This window comes from Astyanax mexicanus, chromosome 12 (genome assembly GCF_023375975.1).
Source record: "Astyanax mexicanus isolate ESR-SI-001 chromosome 12, AstMex3_surface, whole genome shotgun sequence".
NCBI lineage: Eukaryota > Metazoa > Chordata > Actinopteri > Characiformes > Acestrorhamphidae > Astyanax > Astyanax mexicanus.
Window position 1 is genome coordinate 27724661 of NC_064419.1, and position 19996 is coordinate 27744656.

Genomic DNA, 19996 nt, shown 5'->3' on the forward strand with positions numbered 1-19996 from the left:
CGTTCTCTTCTCTTTGCTGCAGATTTCTCAGCGCGGAACAAGAAGCCTTGTGTGCAGTACCTCCCTCAGGAGAAAATGATCGACAGCCCGGCCTCATCTCACGGCAGCATGCTGGACTCCCCGGCCACGCCCTCCGCCGCGCTGGCCTCCCCCGCCGCCCCAGCGCCCACACACTCCGAGCAGGCCCAGCCGCTGTCCCTCACCACCAAACCCGATCGCCATCACCCTCACTTCTCTCTGATCTCCAAACCTTCATCCTCCTCATCTTCCTCCATCTCCTCCTCTTCCTCCTCTTCGTCTTCTTCAGCATCCTCTTCCTCCTCTCACCCCGCCATCTCTCTCTCCACTGGCTCCCCGGCCAGCCAGTCCACTCCTCCCCTCCTCTCTCGGCCAATCCCCTTCACCTCCCTGCACCACTCCCTCCTGTCCCCGCCCTCCCCGTTCCACCAGGCTGCCCTGCACTCCCATCATGCCCTGTTCCAGTCGCAGCCTCTCTCCTTGGTAACCAAATCGGCCGACTGAACCAGCAGGAAGCGGAAATCCTCCCTCGTTTTCTCGCTGCCCTTTTAAACGTGCTGTACATTGCTTTTTACCTTTTTCAAATAGATGTCAGGTTAACTTTTTTGATAAGTGAAAAGGAAATGAATATTATTGGTCAATATTTGATCACCCGCTTTTTCTGTGTCTCTCTATGAAACAGTGTATTTTTTGTAAAGTCTACTTTGGAACTGGTTTCTTATTTGATACAGTTATCCTGCAAACTACTTGTATAAAGTAAACATGTATTGAAAACTTCTTTAATAAGATAAGAAGGAACAAAAAAAAATTCTTAAAGCTTACGTGTAATTAATGGTAGTTTTTGAATTTTAATTCATAGTACAAGCAATTTATTAGAATCCTTTGCAACTACCCCTCCAGTTTTGAAGTGTGTGAACTTGATAAATAAAACTTGTAAATTGTTTCTAGAATATTGAAGACTGTCCTTTTTCTTCTCGTCTGCATCTTCATTTTATACTTTTATGGCATTTCTGGTGGGCATTAAGTCGGGGTGAGCGTTGTTTAATACTTTCACAATGCACATATAATCGCAATACATATTTTTGCTGACTGCTGAACAATTTGACTGAACAATTAAAAAATGGATTTTTAAAAATACTGCCAGAAAGTAGCATGGATGAGCTTTTCACACATTGACCCACTCTGAATCCATTTAGCCGAGAGTAATCATATGTTTTGCAATCAATCCTACAGTTTGTCAGAGTTCTAGAAGTACTGGTAATATACTTGTAAATGCAATTGTAATTTATTACCATATTAATATTTATCATCACACTGTCCAACTCTATCGTCTCATATGTTTTTATTTATTGTGAGAAGGACAATGTGTTTAATTCTTAAAGGTTTTTCTTCCAAAGGGGGAAGCATGACAAAAAATGTTTTTTGCTTAGAAAACAATTAGACATATTATTTTGCCCTACAGGTTTTTATATTTAAAAAAAGCTTCAAAGTATAAAGCTGTTAAAATATTTTTTTATAATATGTCCATAATCAAGTTTTTATATTTTTAATTACAAAATTATGTTCATTAAATCTCTCCCTATGACTCTAGTGTTATAATAGCCCTAATATCTGCATCTGATTAAATAAATCACTGCTAAATAATGTCAAATATTTGTGGTGAGATGAGCTGAACACATTCACTGAAGTGCTGACGGGAACTTCCAGGAAAATTTAGTTCTCCAAACTCGCTCATAATCTACTTTCTTGTAGAGAAATTGTTTAATTTTTTACTTTGTTGGTGTTTAGTTGCATCTGTTTTAAGTGTCATCTGGAGTTTTTTTTATATACAATATATGTATTTTTTTTTTTAATCACTGAGACAAGACAAATTAGTTAAAGTGATGTGATTGGGTGCCTAAAACCATTGCAAGGTGCTGTACTTATAACAACGTCATTTTTTACGTGACTCTTTCTGGTGCTTCATTTGTCCGAAAATTATTTTTCTTATCTATAAAAAGTAATAGAATTTATACTACGCTGCTGATGTTTGTGATAAACACTTTTTTATGTATTACGTCACGTCTCATGTAAATATTGTATTTTCACAATGGCAGATTTCCAGAAGTAAAAAAATAACCATTTTAAACAGACATCAGTGAGAGCTGACCAATATAATAATATTTTTTTAACCAGATTAAATTTAAGTAGCAAAGAATGTGCTCAAATTTAACATGCAAACTAATAACTTACACCTAAACTGATCTTCTGTGTTTATCTTTTATTCTACAAAACATATTCTTCTTACCTGTGGCAAAAATATCCAAATCCCTATTAATAATATAGTAATATTAATAATATTTTATCTTATTGTGATAAATTTGTTATTGTAATAAATAATACACATGCACATCAGTGCTGAAAACACAGTTGAGTCAACTGCCCATTTAATTACAATTAGTCCTGTTTAACTGGATGCATTGCTGCACATTTTTAAATAATTGTATTTAAATAATTTTAGTAATTAATTCAAATTCTTTAGGAATCTGCAGCTTCAAATGTTTTTTTTTGTGTGTGAAATATGTGATAAATACTGCAATATTTTTACCATTTTGCTCAGCCCTAATACGATAATGAATTGTCAAGAAGAACTGCTACAATGCATTGTGTGACCGTGGTAATTGTCCTGTAGTGAACAGTGCAGGTCAGGACTGTCCGTTCACACTCCACTCTCATTAAAACTGTTTTCTAAACTGTGCTTTAAAAAAAATAAAACACACACAGCCTACATTTTATGAATATCTTGATATTTGAGGCGATCTAAATCTTTAATGGTCTGGATTTGGGCAAACCACACTGGAAAATAAACAGCTGTGCCAGAGCAACAAAATTTACTGCCAAAAATAAACACAAATAAAAAAAATAATAGACATCTGTTCCTTCCTGGAATGTGAAGTCCCAAAACAACAGCAAAAAAAAAAAAAAAAAAAAGCAGGTCAGTCTCACTGCCTCTCTCTCTCTCTCTCTCTCTCTCTCTCTCTCTCTCTCTATCTCGCTCGCTCACTCTCCTGCTCGCTCACTCTCCTGCTCTCTCACACTCTCGCTCTCTCTTTTACTGCTTCTTTATTTGTGGCTTTGGCTCTCTGCTACCCCTGTAATTAACTGCGTGGTAATAGGATGGAGCTCGGGGGATCTCATTAGGCTTTTCAATTAATGAAAAACGCACAAGGTGCGGTCCTTCGTTTTTAAGGGACTTTTGAGATGGGGAAAAGTGCCAGGGATGGTCCCAGTACCTCCCTCCCTTCCCCACCCCCAGCAGAGAAAGCGGAACGCTGGTCCAACTGACCCCATACTGGCCTGTCGTTTATCCTGGGAGGGTTTACACCACTTTCAGTCCTCTTTGGGACAGCAGATATAGTAGTGCATCTCAAGAAATTAGAATATTATTGAAAAGTTAGAGAGACATGTCATCTGCTGCTGTTGGTCCACTGTGTTTTATCATGTTTAAAGTCAGTGAAGTTTTGTTTTCCCGCAAAATCTTACCACACTTCATACTTCCCTCTGCTACTGACAACTTTTATGGAGAAGCGGATTTCATTTTCCAGCAGGATTTGGCACACTGCCCACACTTCCAACAGTACCAGTTGGTCTTATAAAATATTCTAATTTTCTAAAACACTGATTTTTGGAGTTTCCCTGACTGTAAACCATAATCATCAACAATAAAATAAATAAACACTTAAAATAGATCACTCTGTGTGTAATACATCTATATAATATGAGTTTCACAAAGTAACGTTTCAGTGATATTCTAATTTTTCGAGATGCGCTAGTATGTTTGTAGTTTGATTCCTCTGGTCTGAATCTGTTAAAGCGTTTGATATTTTCACCCCAGCAGCATCTTTTAGCCTGCTTAAATCATGCTCAGGTTTGTTTTCACCCTTAATGAACTCTTAAGTTGTTTGTTTGTGGTGAGAACATGATCTGACCTCAATCTGACCCAACTGTTAGCTGTTCTCCCCATTTTTAAGCTCAATGGCTTTTCAGGTGCAGTTTAACTTGATTTATTACCCATATAAGTACTCAATCTATTAATTAATGCCATCTCTACTGTTTCTACATGTGATACTACACAGAAATGTACACTATTGCAGAACACAGGATCTTCTTTCTGTTTATTTCCTTGCTTTCTTTATTCAGTCCCAGAGAGATCTGTCCAATAAACAAAGAGTGATTGCTGTGAAAACAAATCAAGGAGGAAAGTTCTTTAAATTCACAAACTGTTTAACTGATTCGGACCAGAGCTCAACAGAAGTGCAAAAGCATTGTTTGTGAATTTGGAGAGTTTTTTTGCATGGCGACACCAAAATTGTATCATAAACAACCACGTGAGAATGTTCTCTCAGCTTTTTGGTCAGCATGTCAATACAGACAGAAGGCCCTGTGTTCTGGACTAGTGCACATATCTGTGCAGTTATTAATGGAGCAGCAGCGAAGATCCATATCCCTAAAATCTAAAATCTAATCTGAACACTTTACCAGGTTTAAAGCTGTTTCAAACCTGCAGATTAAGCCAGTTAGTTGGTTTAAATCAAGGTCATATGTTTTTTGTTTCAGTTTGTGATGTTGTTTTGGTCCGCATACAAGTGTGATTAGTGTTCACACCTGCAGAAACAAACCGCACCACGGTTGAAAACAAACCAGATTAAATTTAAGTAGCAAAGAATGTGCTCAAATTTAACATGCAAACTAACAACTTACACCTAAACTGATCTTCTGTGTTTATCTTTTATTCTACAAAACATATTCTTCTTACCTGTGGCAAAAATATCCAAATCCCTATTAATCTTTCATTTTTTTATCATTTAGACATAAGGGCCATATTTACAGTAAAATACAATGATATCCTTTTTCTTTTTCCCAAAATGACAAGAATCCTTTATATGGTTAAGTATGTGTACATAGTACGTGTGAATCAACTTGAAATGCATTTTTCATTGTAATGGTAGTCTACATATTTTAATATACTATTTTTTTGTATTAGAGCAAAAATAAAAACTATTTAATATTTTGTTCTTGTCGCTCCAAAGGCAATAAAGATACACTTGTTCTTTCATGTCATTCAAAGCAACAGTAAATTATTCATAGATTTAACTAATTACTGTGTTGCGGTGGTAAGTCAAACTTAGGCTACGTTCACATTAAAAGCCATATTGCTTAAATCCAATTTTTTGCTCATACTGGACTTGGCTATTTTGATGGTTCACATTCACAAATCTAACTGACCTGTTTCTGTGTGTAATGTGAACAAATCTGTCCCTGAAACGCCTCACATGCTGCACATTGATACCTGTATTAGCATCGCCTTCTTCACCAACAACTAAAAACATCATATTTGAGAGATGACTCGTAGGATGAAATTGATGTGTTAGCAGCTCATATGTGGAGCATCTTTTGCTGGAGTGGAGAGCAAACAGCTGGTCTGAAGTACATGCTCAGGTTGAGGAGGTGAAAAAAGGTCAGGCGGTTTGCTTTTGCTGTTTTTGCAGCTGTAGCTGCACAGCTGCACCAAGAGATGTGTGAATATATAAGAGAAGCAAGTAGCTCTAATGCTAATGCGTAAAAACAAAAAGACGCATGAATTTCAATTTGCCCGTTCACATTTATGTCACATGTCCATGGATCGGATACGTCTCCAATTTAGGCGCACATATGAAAGTGACTCAAATCTGATTTGAAAAAATCGGATTTGGCATGTTCACACAGCCATGAAAAAATTCAGATTTGAGCCACATTGAGCAAAAAAAAAAAAAAAAAAACAGATTTGAGTTACTTCAGCCTGGTAATGTGAACAAATCATAATATAAACAGTTTTTATTTTGGATAAATATGTCTTATTGAAACACACATATATACAAAAATAATGGTAAATTTTTTTGTTAAATATCATTTATTTAGTCATATGCAATTATTTTATTTGCAAAAAAAATGTTGTTTAGATCTATAGACATCTTGCTTCGCTACTACAATTTCAGAATTGAATTGAATTTAATGAATGAATTTGAATTGAATCCATTCTACAAGATGATGAATTAAATTTAAATAGGATTTACAGGAAGTGGAATTGAATTCCTTAAGATTCAGAGAGATTGATTCTTATCACATATCAGTGAGAATAGATTTTCCATTTCCAAATGAAAGTACAGAGACTAGCATTAATCATACATTCCCTTAATGCTGAATAATTAGCAATATCTTCACTTCAAATTAATCAAACAAAACGTAGATTTAGATTAGACAACCTTTATTATCTTTCATAATGCACACGTGTTCGCAGAACGAAATTTTGTTGCAATTTGGTTCGCCCAGAATATACAGGAAAAAAAGAAAAAAATTATATATAGTATCGCAGAATTAGATAAAAAAAAATAGCTATATAAAAATAGTTATATAGCAGCACAAATTTAATGTGATATTAAACTAAAGAATGTGATAGGAGGTGACATCGCAGGATTAAACAAGTATGTAAAAAAGTGTCTACTGTAAATATATAGAAATGTAAATGTAAATGAAAACAATGTTTAAGTAAATGCAATTATGATTTATTAAAGTACTGTATGGGTGAACGTTGTGCATGTAATGGTCAGCAGTTCCTCAAATGGCCTAAATGTTTGCATAATAATCCTAATAAAAGCTTGGATAAAGCAAGGTATTCTGGAAAATCAATAGCTGTCAAATCATTTTCATTATTAAAATAAAAAATATATTAAAATTCCAATGATACGTTTTATAGAGCCTTATTTTAATGTTTTAATTTGTGCATCGTACAATAATATCTATATGAAATTCATGTTGTAATCATGTATATTGTTAGAGACACCCTAATTATGTATTGTGAATTTCTTTGAATTTCATGGAATTCCACTTCCTGCTATTTGAATTTAAACTGCAATTCCACTTCCTGTTTGCGATCTCAATCAAGATTCTAGTTCAAGATTTGTCAATCATTTTCAATCATTCTCAGTTCAATTCAGAATTTTGTAAAAGCCTGCTTTGAATCCTACACTGTAAAAAATGTCAGTGAAAATGACAGTGAAAAACTGTGAAATGGCAACAGAAATAAACCGTAAAGCAAGAAGAAGCTTATTGTTGTAGAATAAACATTGAATTACCATAAATTAAAAAACTGTCAAAAATGTTATTACATTAAAAGTTTTACTTTTAAGATATGAAATATACACTGTAAAAAAAAAAACGTAACATTTACTGTAAAATACTGGCAGCTGTGATTGCCAGAATTTCACCGTAAAATAAAAATAAACGGTTGCCAAGAATTATACTGTAATATCTTCTACATGGCAGCCGTTTTATTTTAATAAATTTTACGGGTTTTTTTTTAACAGCGTAGCCGGCACTTAGACTGTTGCTCCACCCAGGAACCTGATAGAATGTGTAAGAACAGAACTGGGATTCCGTGAATCATTCTAATCACCGCTTAACTACATATTAAGCGTAGCAAAACTGTAATTATAAGAGCTGTAGACATTAAGCTTAGACAATAGAATAGACAATATGTGATGCAATAGATACTGTACTGTAATCCAGGCTTGCCTCGGCCCACGGTTCCTAATCCAGCCACGTCTCTGGACGTTATCTGTCCATCATCATCATCATCACCCAGCACTTTTGTTTTGCATTGTGTGGCGCTTCCCTAATCATTCATGTGGGCATTTCCTTGCTATCGATAATTGGACTGCTTTTTCGGTCTTGCTATCCATATGATTTGGGAGCGTTTGTATGTGTGAGTGTGTGAGTGAGTGTATGTTTGAGTGTGTGTGTGTGTGTGTGTGTGTGTGAGTGTGTGTGGGACCAGACAGACAGGCTGACACACAGTGAGTGCTCATTTCCCTCTCTGCCCTGGGGTAAGGTACAAACCTGTCAGTCACACAGACACACACACACACACACACACAGACACACACACACACGGCTTGTGTTTTATTTTGCTCGGCAGTCATTAGGAAGGGCAGGAATATGCCTTGCATCATCCCAGGCCGGGCCGCTCTCTCTGGGGCTTCGCTGGTGTCTGCGAGTGCCCTGAGCTCCACATCCAGATCCATCACCCAAATTAAAGCTAATGAGTTGTCAGAGACGGGCTAGAGAAAGGCTAGGGTGCAGAAACACTGGCCTATTCTCCATACACCACAACACACACACACACACACATACACGCACGCAATCGCACAGCGAGCAGGGGAGCGAACGTGTGGCTGAGTGACTTTAATATGCTGTGTGTGTTGAAGAGTCTGGCTGGAAAGAGGCCTAGCTGTGATTATTTTCCCCCAGCCTGTTTTTTCCTCCCTGTTTTTTTTCTCTCTCTCTCTTTCCCAGCGACTCCATTTCTTTAAGAGAGTCGCTAGTTAGCCCCTCTGCTGCTGTAGGCTAAGTCCTGCTTTCGCACGCGGCTTCATTAGCTCACACTCGCATTTCACTCTTCTTCAGCCTTTATTACCCGTTCTCGAGGCAGCTTTCGGCCTTCAGCAGCGCTCAAATCCGTGACACCTGTATTACGTTCCACTTAGAAAACGATCACCTGCGTTTTCCCAAACTTTCCCTGCAACTTGCAATGAATTTATAAACCCACAGACAGCGGCAAGTCACCGGTTTGGAAAAAAAAAAGCACCTATTAAGTATTTCGGGTTATTTTTTAGTGTATAAATAGTGAGTGTGTGACTTTGGTTCGGAGTAAAAATGCTCAGATGTTGTTTAACAAGCCTATTTACCACCCTATTAGTTTGCCTCAAAATGGAACAGAATGTATTTCCTTTTTTATCTCACTTCTTCTTTGCAACCTCAATTCAAATTCTAATTCAAGATTTAAAATTAAATTTAGGAGTCATTCTCAGTTAAATGTATTTTGTATTTTGTACAACCCAGCTTGTAATCCCAGCCAACGCTTAGACTGTTGCTCCACCCAGGAACCTGATACAGAAACACTCAGATGAGAAACCTTCAGATGTGTAGAGTGTGTAAAAGCAGATTAAGAGTGATTAACTGCAGGACTGCACGTTAAGACTGTCGAATCAATAATAATTATTATTAATAATCTATAATAATATCAGCATTTATCTTAGATGACAGAATAGACAATATGTGATACAATTGCTACTGTACTGTAATCCAGGCTTGCCTCAGCCTACGGTTTCTAATTTAGCCAAGTTTGTGGACATTATCTGTCCATCATCATCATCACCGTAAATAGTATGTGTGTGACTTTGTTTTGGGAAAAAAATGCTTTATTGTATTTGTATTATTTTGCTCAGTGCAGTGTTTCTCAGAAAATCTTACAGCACTTCATGCTTCCCTCTGCTGACAGCTTTTATGAACGCGGATTTCATTTTCCAGCAGGACTTGGCACATTGCCAACACTGCTAAAAGTACCATTTGGTCTCATATAATATTCTGATTTTTGGGTTTTCATTGGCTGTAAGCCATAATCAAGGCCTACAATTTGTAATGTTAATAACAGAGGAGATGTTCTGCTTTCCATTATCAACAACACCGTGTTTTTCCAGAGTTAAGGACACTTTCTTAAAGGTTACAGTATATACTTTTTGGAAGTACAAATATAACCATGGCTGTAATGTAGCATTATGGTTCTGCTGGATTTTCTTTTGAAGGATAAACAACAGCTACTTGCCCTAAATCTTCCTTACATTAGTAGAAAGTTATTTTATGTTTATATTTACCTGCACAGGAGTGTTAGCCTGCTTTTAGCATTATTGGAATTTCTTAACCCCATCATTTGAAAGATACAGAAGAAAATGCATCAGGTCTGAAAGGCTTGTGTTTAAGCAGAGGGTGTGGTGATCTTCAGTAGCATCTTAGCTTGCCCAGACCTGGAGCTCCTTGTTTGAGAACTGAGCCAAACTTGAAAGGCCTGTTTTGCCTTCCTGTTGACTTTAAGTACTCTTTATTTCTTTTGTTGCAAATTAATTATATGTAATCCCAAAATTAATTCACTAATAAAAAGAAACAAATTGTACTCCTTCTGATTTACATTATATAGCAACATGTTCAGGTCTTTGTCAAACAAATAACAGCAGAATAACAGAATATCAGCATGTTTAATTTGTATGATATCTATGGTATTTATTTAATGAACCTGTAAAAAAAACTTCTGAACATTTAACTGATTTGAATATGTATGCAGGGATTTGCCTTTCTCACGTTTGTTGTCTTTGGAAGGCTTAGATCTAACATTGTCGTATAGCCAACCCTGCAGGTATGAGAATACAACACGATAAAAAAGCATGTTAAAGCTTTGTGGCCCAATCTTCCCTATAGTGAACCATGTGCTTTTAGATACATAAGCTGCTACTTGTGAACACAAATGAGGGGACCTGTGAGCTACAAGTGGCATATTCTGCCAAGTCAGTGCCATTTCTGTCCCCAGGAGATTACATGTATAAATGTGCATAGAAATAACTTTAAAATATATTTTATTATTAAGCATAGTGTCTTGTAGGTTGACTTAATTGCAAAAATAAGATATGTAATAAAAAAAAACATTCATAAAAAACTACTTATTGTCAAGAAAGAGGTACCATACCGTGGCCGGCCGCTCTACTGCTTAAATAATGCAAAGAAAACTAGTTCATATTCATAAAGTTTTAAGAGTTATTTGGTGGAATAACCCTGTTTTTAAATCGCTTGAACACTGGCCAGCATGAGTTCAAGCGAGACCCATAAGTGGGTGTCAGATGGATCGGACGTTTACAGTAGGTGGTATTGATTGTAACTGGTGGCATCAAGCTAATTTTTTTTTGTGCAAAAATTAGAAATCACAGCCATATTTAGGACAGAAAGCATCGCACACTATCCTGCAGTCAGTGTTGCATTCTTTATCTTTCATTGGACATGGTAAGAGTCATGGGGCATGATACTACTTTCTGTTCCAATACATTTGGTATGGCAGTGTATATGGTAGCTAGGTTGTAAAAACATGTAAAAAAAAAAAAAAAAAAAAAGTCTGGAAATAAGACTAGGGAATGGGCAGTGGGAGGGATCAGAGGCTAAAACACAAACAGATGTTTGCTCTGTAATGGACAGTTCACAGAAAATGTATTTCACATTTTATCCAATTTTCCCATTTCAATTTGTAAGGACAAGTACTCCAGCCACCCACTAGTATTAGTATTAGTATCACTAGTACTTGTCCCCAAAACTATCAGAGTGAGAGCTAGCACATGCCTCCTCTGAACCATGTGAAATGTAGCATCACTGGGTGAAGAAAGCACCAGGTCCCCAGTTCCCCAGCTCCTGTTCTGACCAATATTACATTATGAGTGATGTGGGGGGAGAGAGACATCTACACCCAGAGAGAGAAAGGCCAAACTGTGCTCTCTCGGACTCCGGCTGCTGATATCTGCATGACCCAGGATCCGAACCAGCGATCCTTGGCTCAAAATGACAGTGTCTTAGTTCACTGGACGACTCAAAGCCTCAGAAAAGATATATTTTAGCTAACGTTTAACTTTTGTACACAGAATTATTGACATGGTCAAAACCAAGAGGAGCTGTGGGACAAACCTTCACTAGAGATCATTCGACTGAACCCATACATCCCAGTGACAGATGTGCTGGATACGAATCCTCACCCGTGATGATCCAGACTATAGCTTTGTTATGGGCTTTTTTTTCTACCCGTACGAGACATCTGTCTGCTTGATGCAAGGTCAGAATTAATACATGTTAATTTTGCTCATTAGAGGCTCCTGGGCCACGGCCAAGCTTCTGCTCCCAGGCTTCCCTTTGATCTGGAACTCTTGCCAGGTTCTGCCTTTGATGTTCCTCAAACGCTTCACATTGTCTATACATTCCGGCAGTATTACTATTAATACTAACACTAGAGGGAAAGAGAGAGAGAGAGAGATAGAGAGATAGAGCACCTGAAAAAATGATGAATCAGACACATGACATATTAAACTGGCTCTACTGTAAATCAAATTTTAAACCGTTTTTCCTCGTATCTTAGGCCCCATCCACATGAAGCCAGATATTTTTAAAAAACGTAGGTTTTTGTCTCCGTTTTTAATAATATCTTCGTCCACACGGAAACGCCATACCACTCAAAAACTTCTTGTAGAATTGTGTTTGTGTTTTGCTTTGGTTGTTTTTGGTTTTTTTTCTAAAGTAAGTGTTAAATAAATGATGTTTTAAACGTCAAATGGGGAAAAAAATATTTGTAGTTTAATCAGTTAACGTAATGTTGTTGTGTTTGTTTTAAAAGATGTAAAAGATGGATCCTCTCATGATGACAGTAGGAGAGAACCCTGGTTTCAAGCATTTAATAATAAAAGTGCCCAAGCACCGTTACAACATGTCCATCCCCAAATTAAAACATAATTATAATGAAGATTCATTTTTTTTATGAAATTAATAAAGGTGAGTCTATACAGAATGGCCAGTCTCTTTATTTTTTCCACCAACCGTACCGAAAACATACCGAAAACGTACCAAACCGTGGGGTTTATACCTAGGTGTGAACCAAACACCCCTAATTTGCTGTACAATATACGAATGCAGGTTAAAGCTGTATTATGCAAAGAAGAAGCCGCTTTTTAACACGATCCAGTAACAGCTTTGTCTTTTCTTGGCCAAAGCTTATTTAAAATGGACTGAAAAAAATTTTGAAAACTGTTCTGTGCTCAGATTAATCAAGATTTAAAAAACACAGAAACAACCCTGTTCATTTTGCTCACTGTGCTGAAAATAATATCAATACAATCAACACAAGTAGGAGGTTCAGACTCCAGCTTTCCTAACTGATGTGTCACGGTTTATTTTTGTGAAATTGTGATTTGACAGACTCCGATAAGACAGTTCTGTTCTGCAGGATGACGTGAGCGCTAACCTCGGCTCGGGTCGAGAAGAAAGGCGTGTTTGTGTGAGGTTAATTGATTGTTTCCTCGACGTCCTCGCGCCGCTTGGCTGTGTCCCAGCGTGCAGCCTGTGTGAAGGCAGGTAACCCCTGGCTCCCGGCCCAAGAATCCTCCTTAATGTTTTATTTATACCCGTTTGACCTTAAGGAAGGAAATGTACATGAGGAAGAAGATGGATCGGTTTCTGGACTAAATGTCAAGAACTATAATTAGGCCATATTAGTGTTGAGACACTGCAGGCCTTTGGCCTCCAACAGTTATCTACGATTAACATTTAGATAATTAAGGTGTTGCGTAAGATCCTGCTCTTGTCAGAAGTGGGTCTACCTGCCAAACAGGTTCCTCACAACCAGAAGTGTGGGAAGAGGGGGAACGTAAGACTTGTTACATTTACACACTTCTGTAAACTTGTGTTGAAGGATTGCTCTCTTTCTGGGTCAGATTATAAAGTATTGCTCTAACTGCTGAAATACAGATGAATAAAGTTGCAGCCCTAAACAGCTTTTTACATGTAGCTACTTAACCCTTGTGTGGTGTTCGGGTCTGTGGGACCCGTTTTCATTTTTTATCAAATGATACTAAAAAAATATTTTTTCTAACTCAAACTCATTGGCATTGGCTCATTTTTTGTGAAAAAACATATATCAAAACACATTTTTGATAAACACACACTGTACACCCCCCCTCCCCCCACACATTTATATTACATACAGTATGTTTGGCCAAGGGCTAATAAACATTGCTTCATTTGTACATTTGAAACTACACAAATTTTCTACTCATATAAATTCATTTCCTTTTACATTTTATTAAAAAAATAATAAAAAAAAGTGTAGCCCTTTTAGAAAGAAATGTAACATAAGAAAGGTAAAGGGCAAATATTAACCATGTAAGCTGTTTATATTGCTTGCAATTTAGGTGAAGCAAGCATGTTCAAAGCATTTTAATGTAAAATTGCTTAATTTTGCTGCATTAAATACAAGTAACAAAGTAAACGAGTAACAAAAATATGAACACCACACAAGGGTTAAACTCCCCCCCCAAAAAAGATAATAAGACACCTAACAAAAAATGATCTTCCTTAAAATTGCTTAGATTGTGAGCTCAATTGAAAAATGAATCACTGTATAAATGTTATATATAAATATTATATATGTGAAATTATGACTCACATTCCTTGAGTCTAGTAGATGTAAAGATCATAAACTTAAGGTCATAAATTTTACATGTGGTAAAAGTAAAAATAATACATTTAAAATTTTGTATAATAAATGATCATAAACATTAAATTTGATCAAAATTAGAGATCATAAATGAGACATTTTAAACTTAACATTTTGTAAAAGTAAATATTACCACCTCAACATAATAAACTAAACACTTAGCTACAGGAAATATTGTAACATTAAAAAAAATAAGAAATACAGATCATGAACCTGATATGTTAAATGTAATTAAATCAATGATCATAAACTTGAAATTAAAAATGAAACATTTAATAAAATGAAAGATCATAATCCTGATATTATAAAGTTAATGTTTATCTGTAAATGTTATTTATGATAAATGTTGTCATTTTTTTTCAATGGAATTTAACATCTGGTGGAAGTAAAGATCATAAACTTGAGATGATAAACTTTAGTAATAGTAAAGATAATACATTTATTTCAGTTAAGTTTGGTATAAAACTAAGCATAAAATTAAATATCATAAACACAAAATCTAATAAAAGTAAAGATCATATATCTGATATATTGAACCTAACATATTATAAAAATGTAAAATGTAACGATTATAACATTTATTCAAATTAAACATCATGAATTTGGCATTATAAACCTACAATTTAGAGAAATTAAAAATGATAAACTTAAAATGTAGTTAAAGATCAGAAATTGACTTTATAAACTTAACACTCCTCAATCAAAAACAGAGCATTATGATTTGACATTATTATAATTTTTTATTTCAATATAATTATGCAACACATTTGATTCAGACTTTTCCACCCCAATATAAACAACAGATTATTTAATGTCAACATTTGTTCAGTTTAGAACACAGACGAAACTCATCTTTAGCTTTTAGTCCTTTGCTTCTTTTTATAGTTCTGTGTTAAAAGTCGTAACACTCATTCTATTCAGCTGTAGTTTATTGTCATTATACATAATATTATACACAAGCCTACACTACACCAAAAAGCCTTCAGGCTATTCTCAATGATATGCTAATATATGCAGAAATTCAATGGCAGTGACATGTCGCTTCACAGGGTAATAAAATAAAAAGGTCTGAAAGGTTTAGACTCCTCCTACCTCTGATCATCACAGGCATGTATCATGTAGCAGAAGTAAAGATCATCTCAGATTTAACACAGTTTCCCGGACTCAGATTCCCCCACTCATATTCTCCTTTCAGTGCAGAACCTTCAGGTACAGCATACTGTAGAATAATCCATCTCCGGCAAACCAGACATACTGTTTATTAAAATAAAAGATAGCAGAGACTGTCTAGCAAACATGATCATCATAACAGACACAACATTACAATGTTTAGTATACGTAAACATATCAGACATAACGTTTAGTAGAATGTTTAGAGAACATCATAATAGACACAACATTTAGCAAAAGTAAAGATCACAAACTAAACCGATAAAATAAACACAAGCAGATTAGATAGATTCATTTAGACAGATTAATGCAAAATTGATTTAATAATCTCATATTTAGCAAAGTAAAGATAAAAAATGTAAATGTTTATATAAACTTAACATTTTAGTAAAGATTCTAAATGTAACATTTAATGAAATATAATAAACTTAACATTTAATGAGTGTTAAGATCACCAATGTTGTATTTACTGAAGTAAAGATAGAAATTTACATTTAGTAAAACAAAGATGACTTTAACATTTAAGTAAAGATTTTAAAAGTAACATTCAAATAACAATTATAAAGCCAACATTTAATGAAAGTAAAAAGCAAAGTTCGGTAAAAGTAAGACAATAAACTAAACATGATAAACATAATACACATGATAAACAAGGATTACCTGTCAGGTTCTTGGAGTTTTTACTGCAATTTTATGTTTTACCTTTTAGCCTTTTTATTTATGTTATTCTTTTATTTGTTGTATTACTGGTTTTACTTCTGCCCCTTTACATTTTTATTTCATTTCCTTCGTCCTTTTATTATTATTTTTTTAACTTAAACTTTTAACTTAAATTTTAGTTCCATCATTTACCTATTTTTATAATTTTTGTGTTATTTTAATCCTCTATTTCTTTTATTGTGTATATATTTTATTATTCTAATCATTTATATCTTTGTTTTATTGTTTTACATTTTAGCCCGTCTACATATCCTTTTATTCTGACTTATTTGATTTCTTCTTAAATAATTGTTTGCTTGTTTTTTATCATTTAAACTTATTTTTTAAGTCTCTTTAATTTTGTGAATGCTCGGTTACTTTTAATGTATTACCGAGGGGAAATAAAGGTTGATTAATTGAAAACATTTAATAAAGTGATAATAAAGTTAACATTTAACAAACATTTAACTTGTGTTAAACAAGATCTTCAGTCAAGAAAGTAGATCTTTCAGAGGCTGCATTTCTGTATCTAATCACAGATCAGATTAGCACTCTGATAGCCTCTTTATTTTGGGGCCCCTCCCTCCCCTGGATGAGACACATGTAGAGAGAGAGCTGGATGCAGCAGCTTGGAGAGCTGGAGATACATGAAGCGCTCATGAATCTTTTGTGATTAAAATTGAAGAAGACATCTGCTGTCCTGAAGTCTCCACACAGCATCAGAAATGTGTTTGGACGCCATGTCAACTGGGTCTACTTACGATTTCTGTGTGAGATGTTTTAGTCCAGAGGTGTGTGTATGTGTGTGTGTGTGTGTGTGTGTTGTGGGGACTAGATGTCTCCAGGATGATGAAAACATGAATATTTTATTATTGTGGGAACTTCTGGCTGTCCCCTGCACACTTTTTAAAAGTAACTTTTTATTAAAAGAAAGAAGCTCAGTGATGTCAGTGAGTTCAGGCGGGTGATTCTGAGGTAAAGCCTGTCTGAGGTAAAGTTCAGCTCTTATAACTAAATAAAAACAACAACCATTCTGTATTAGGTTTTATCATTAAATCTACAAAAAATTAGATTTACACATATAAAATTTAATTTTTAAAAATATGGTAAATTAACATTAAATGCTAATTGAATTTTAGCACATTAGGAGAAATCATTGCTACATCTCGACAACAAAAAAAAAAAACATACTGCTGTGTGAATAATGCTGTTTAGGAGTTGTATTATTGTTGCATATATAGTATAGATAAAATATGATACAAAGATGAGTATACTCAAAGACCCAGATACATAGTCCGAGCTTATAGGTATCGGTTAATGTTGAAATTCTAACATTGAATCAAATGTTCATTTAAAGCTTTTAAAAGGTTGGAGCTCTAAATCTTCACTCACAATGTTTTTAGATGAAAGGTGCTTCCCACAAAAAAATAATATTAATATTAATAATTCATATTTAAATGTCCCTTTTTTACACTGCAAAAACTCAGTTCTGGCTATACAAATAGAATACAAACAAGATATACAAATTTAGTTTAAGTACAGTTTAAAACAAAGAATACATTTAAAAAACATAATGTTGAATTAATATGCACAAATAATTCAATTCTGATGTCTGAGATCCACATTGTTTTAATGCAGTCGCTTTCTGGAATCATATAAAAAAATGCAGACAAAGGTACAAGTGCAGCAGCATTTTTAGTGCAATATAAGCAACTAAGAAAAGAAAAAAAAGGTGATGAACACTGCATGCACTTTAGAAGGCCTTTTTATTTAAACTTGCTTACTGAAAATAATTGAAACTATATAATCTACCCAGCTGACAGAGAACGTTATAAGAACGTTTATCAACGTTTTTAAAAGCTTCCAGGAAGGTTATTCTGTAACAGTGCAGAAATAATGTTCCAGGAATGATTTGAAAACATGTGACTAAATAATGATTTGCATCACAGCATTATTAGAACGTTTCTCACATAACATTCTCAGCCATCCGAATATTAACATTGTGAAAACGTTAAAAGTACATTTTATTGTATTGCCAAAACTAAAAATCTATACACATAGTAGAACATACTGTACATATCCAGTATATGGGTCTATCTAGAATTGCAGGAACATGTTGGTCTCCCACATAAACCTTTTGTTATTTCTTACTTTTGTTACAAAAAGTGATTTGTACAAAATCCATTTTGTATATTATTCATTCAGTATATATCATTTAACTTTTTCACTATTAATATGATTTCATGTATATTTAAGACACATTTTATTCACACAATTTTGAATAAATGATTTCCAGCACACAGATGTGAGTGTCTTTGCCTGATTTAGACATCAAGCTTGAATTAATTAATTCATTTTTGTGTTTACTCTATTAACAGTTCTTAAATGTAACCTGCTGTAATCGATTTTATATTAAATCATTTATTTCAGTCTTTAAAAAATATGTTTTATTTCTGTCCTGATTTTATTTTCAATTCAGTTACATTTAATATAAAACTGCATACAATCTGCAAACAGTACTAATGGAAAAAGAAATTATTAGTCTTTTTTATATAGAGTGAATCTCCCATTAAATTTTTATAAACAATAATGTATAGAAAAAAAACATAAAATTCAGTTTTTAGACGGGTAGTATGGAACCTGAATTAAAGTATACATGTGTGTATCATCAAGCTATGGCACACAATTGTGCAAAATGTCACTTGGATTCTGTTAAGCCTGTTAACTAATGGTTTTAATGGTTTATAACAGAGTTGAATGATAAGTCAAATCTTTCCATACTTAAAATGTAATCGTAATTTTAAAATGGACCATTTGTATGTCTAAAAATAAGAGAAAAAGGGGGAATTTGCTGTTTGGTGCAAAAAAGAAAGTGCACCTTGGTATAGTGCCAATTTAACTCATGTAGACCCCACGCCCAAGCAATTTCACTGTCGTAGAAAATGTCCAGTGTCGGGATAAAATGATGAGAGTATTTCATAGAGTGGAGTTGCGGTCGCATCATCTCGATCGTTCAGTGTGAGGTGGTTTGGACTGAAGGTTTAACTCTGTCTTTTTCTTGTCCTGGCGTTCAGATAAAATCAACTGTCCTTAATATTATTGTAAGACTTGAGACTCGACTCACGCAAATAGTGACCTGAACAATGTCAACAGCCAACAGAAGAGCTACGGGAAGCCGTAAGGCAAGAATATATTACATGACTGTTTACAAACAATTTAAAAAAGGACACACATTTTGCAGTTAATATGCCTTATATGGTTCTTACTTTAATATGTACAGTATTTTAAACGCAGGAAGCACTTTAAAGTCATTATATTTAAATTATTTTATTTTGCACTAGTTTGTTTTATTGTGCACTGTTATGTATAGCAGTGAAACTGTAATTCTTTACTATACAAGGTTGCAGCAAAAAACGGGGGGAAAATGGTCTTATAGGCAGAGTTGAACACAAAATATATTCTATTAAAACATATTAAGAACTAACAGTGAGGCAGAAAAATAAACTGTTGATGGGGACAAAAGTTGAGAGTCTCTGATAAAATACAGTGTTGATATACATATTATTTGTAACTTAATATGTAATATGTATTGTATGTAAATTCCACCAGAAGCATGATGGGAAATAATCTCAGAAAGAATCTAGTTGCAGTCTTGCAGTTTGTGATCCCCAGTCTTTGTAAAATCTTAGCTTTTGACTTGTCTTTAGATGTGAGTGTGTGTCAGACGTTGAACCTTGATGGTTCATGAAGAGACACTTCAGGGTGTCTCAAATATGAGACATTACATAGCTTCCCATATTAATGCAAAAAAAAAAAACTAATGGTATTAAAAAATCATAATTTTTCAAGGTAAAGTGTATTTATATTAGTCTAGGACAGACATAAAGCCTACTGTAGGCAGGCTTTATGTGAAATGTGCACATATAGTGTTGTGAAGGACACGTCAAATGTGTTACATTTTAT

General features: G+C 34.7%; 1 protein-coding gene across 1 annotated transcript in view; it reads left to right on the plus strand.

The window, feature by feature from the left end:
* tcf7l1b (transcription factor 7 like 1b) overlaps positions 1–968 on the plus strand; it is a 44787-nt gene extending 43819 nt beyond the window's left edge. Inside the window, exon 12 of the mRNA XM_007231484.4 lies at positions 23–968. Coding sequence (XP_007231546.1) covers positions 23–522 — 500 coding nt within the window. The 3' untranslated portion in view covers positions 523–968. The remainder of the gene's footprint in view (positions 1–22) is intronic.
* The last annotated feature ends 19028 nt before the right edge of the window (positions 969–19996 follow it).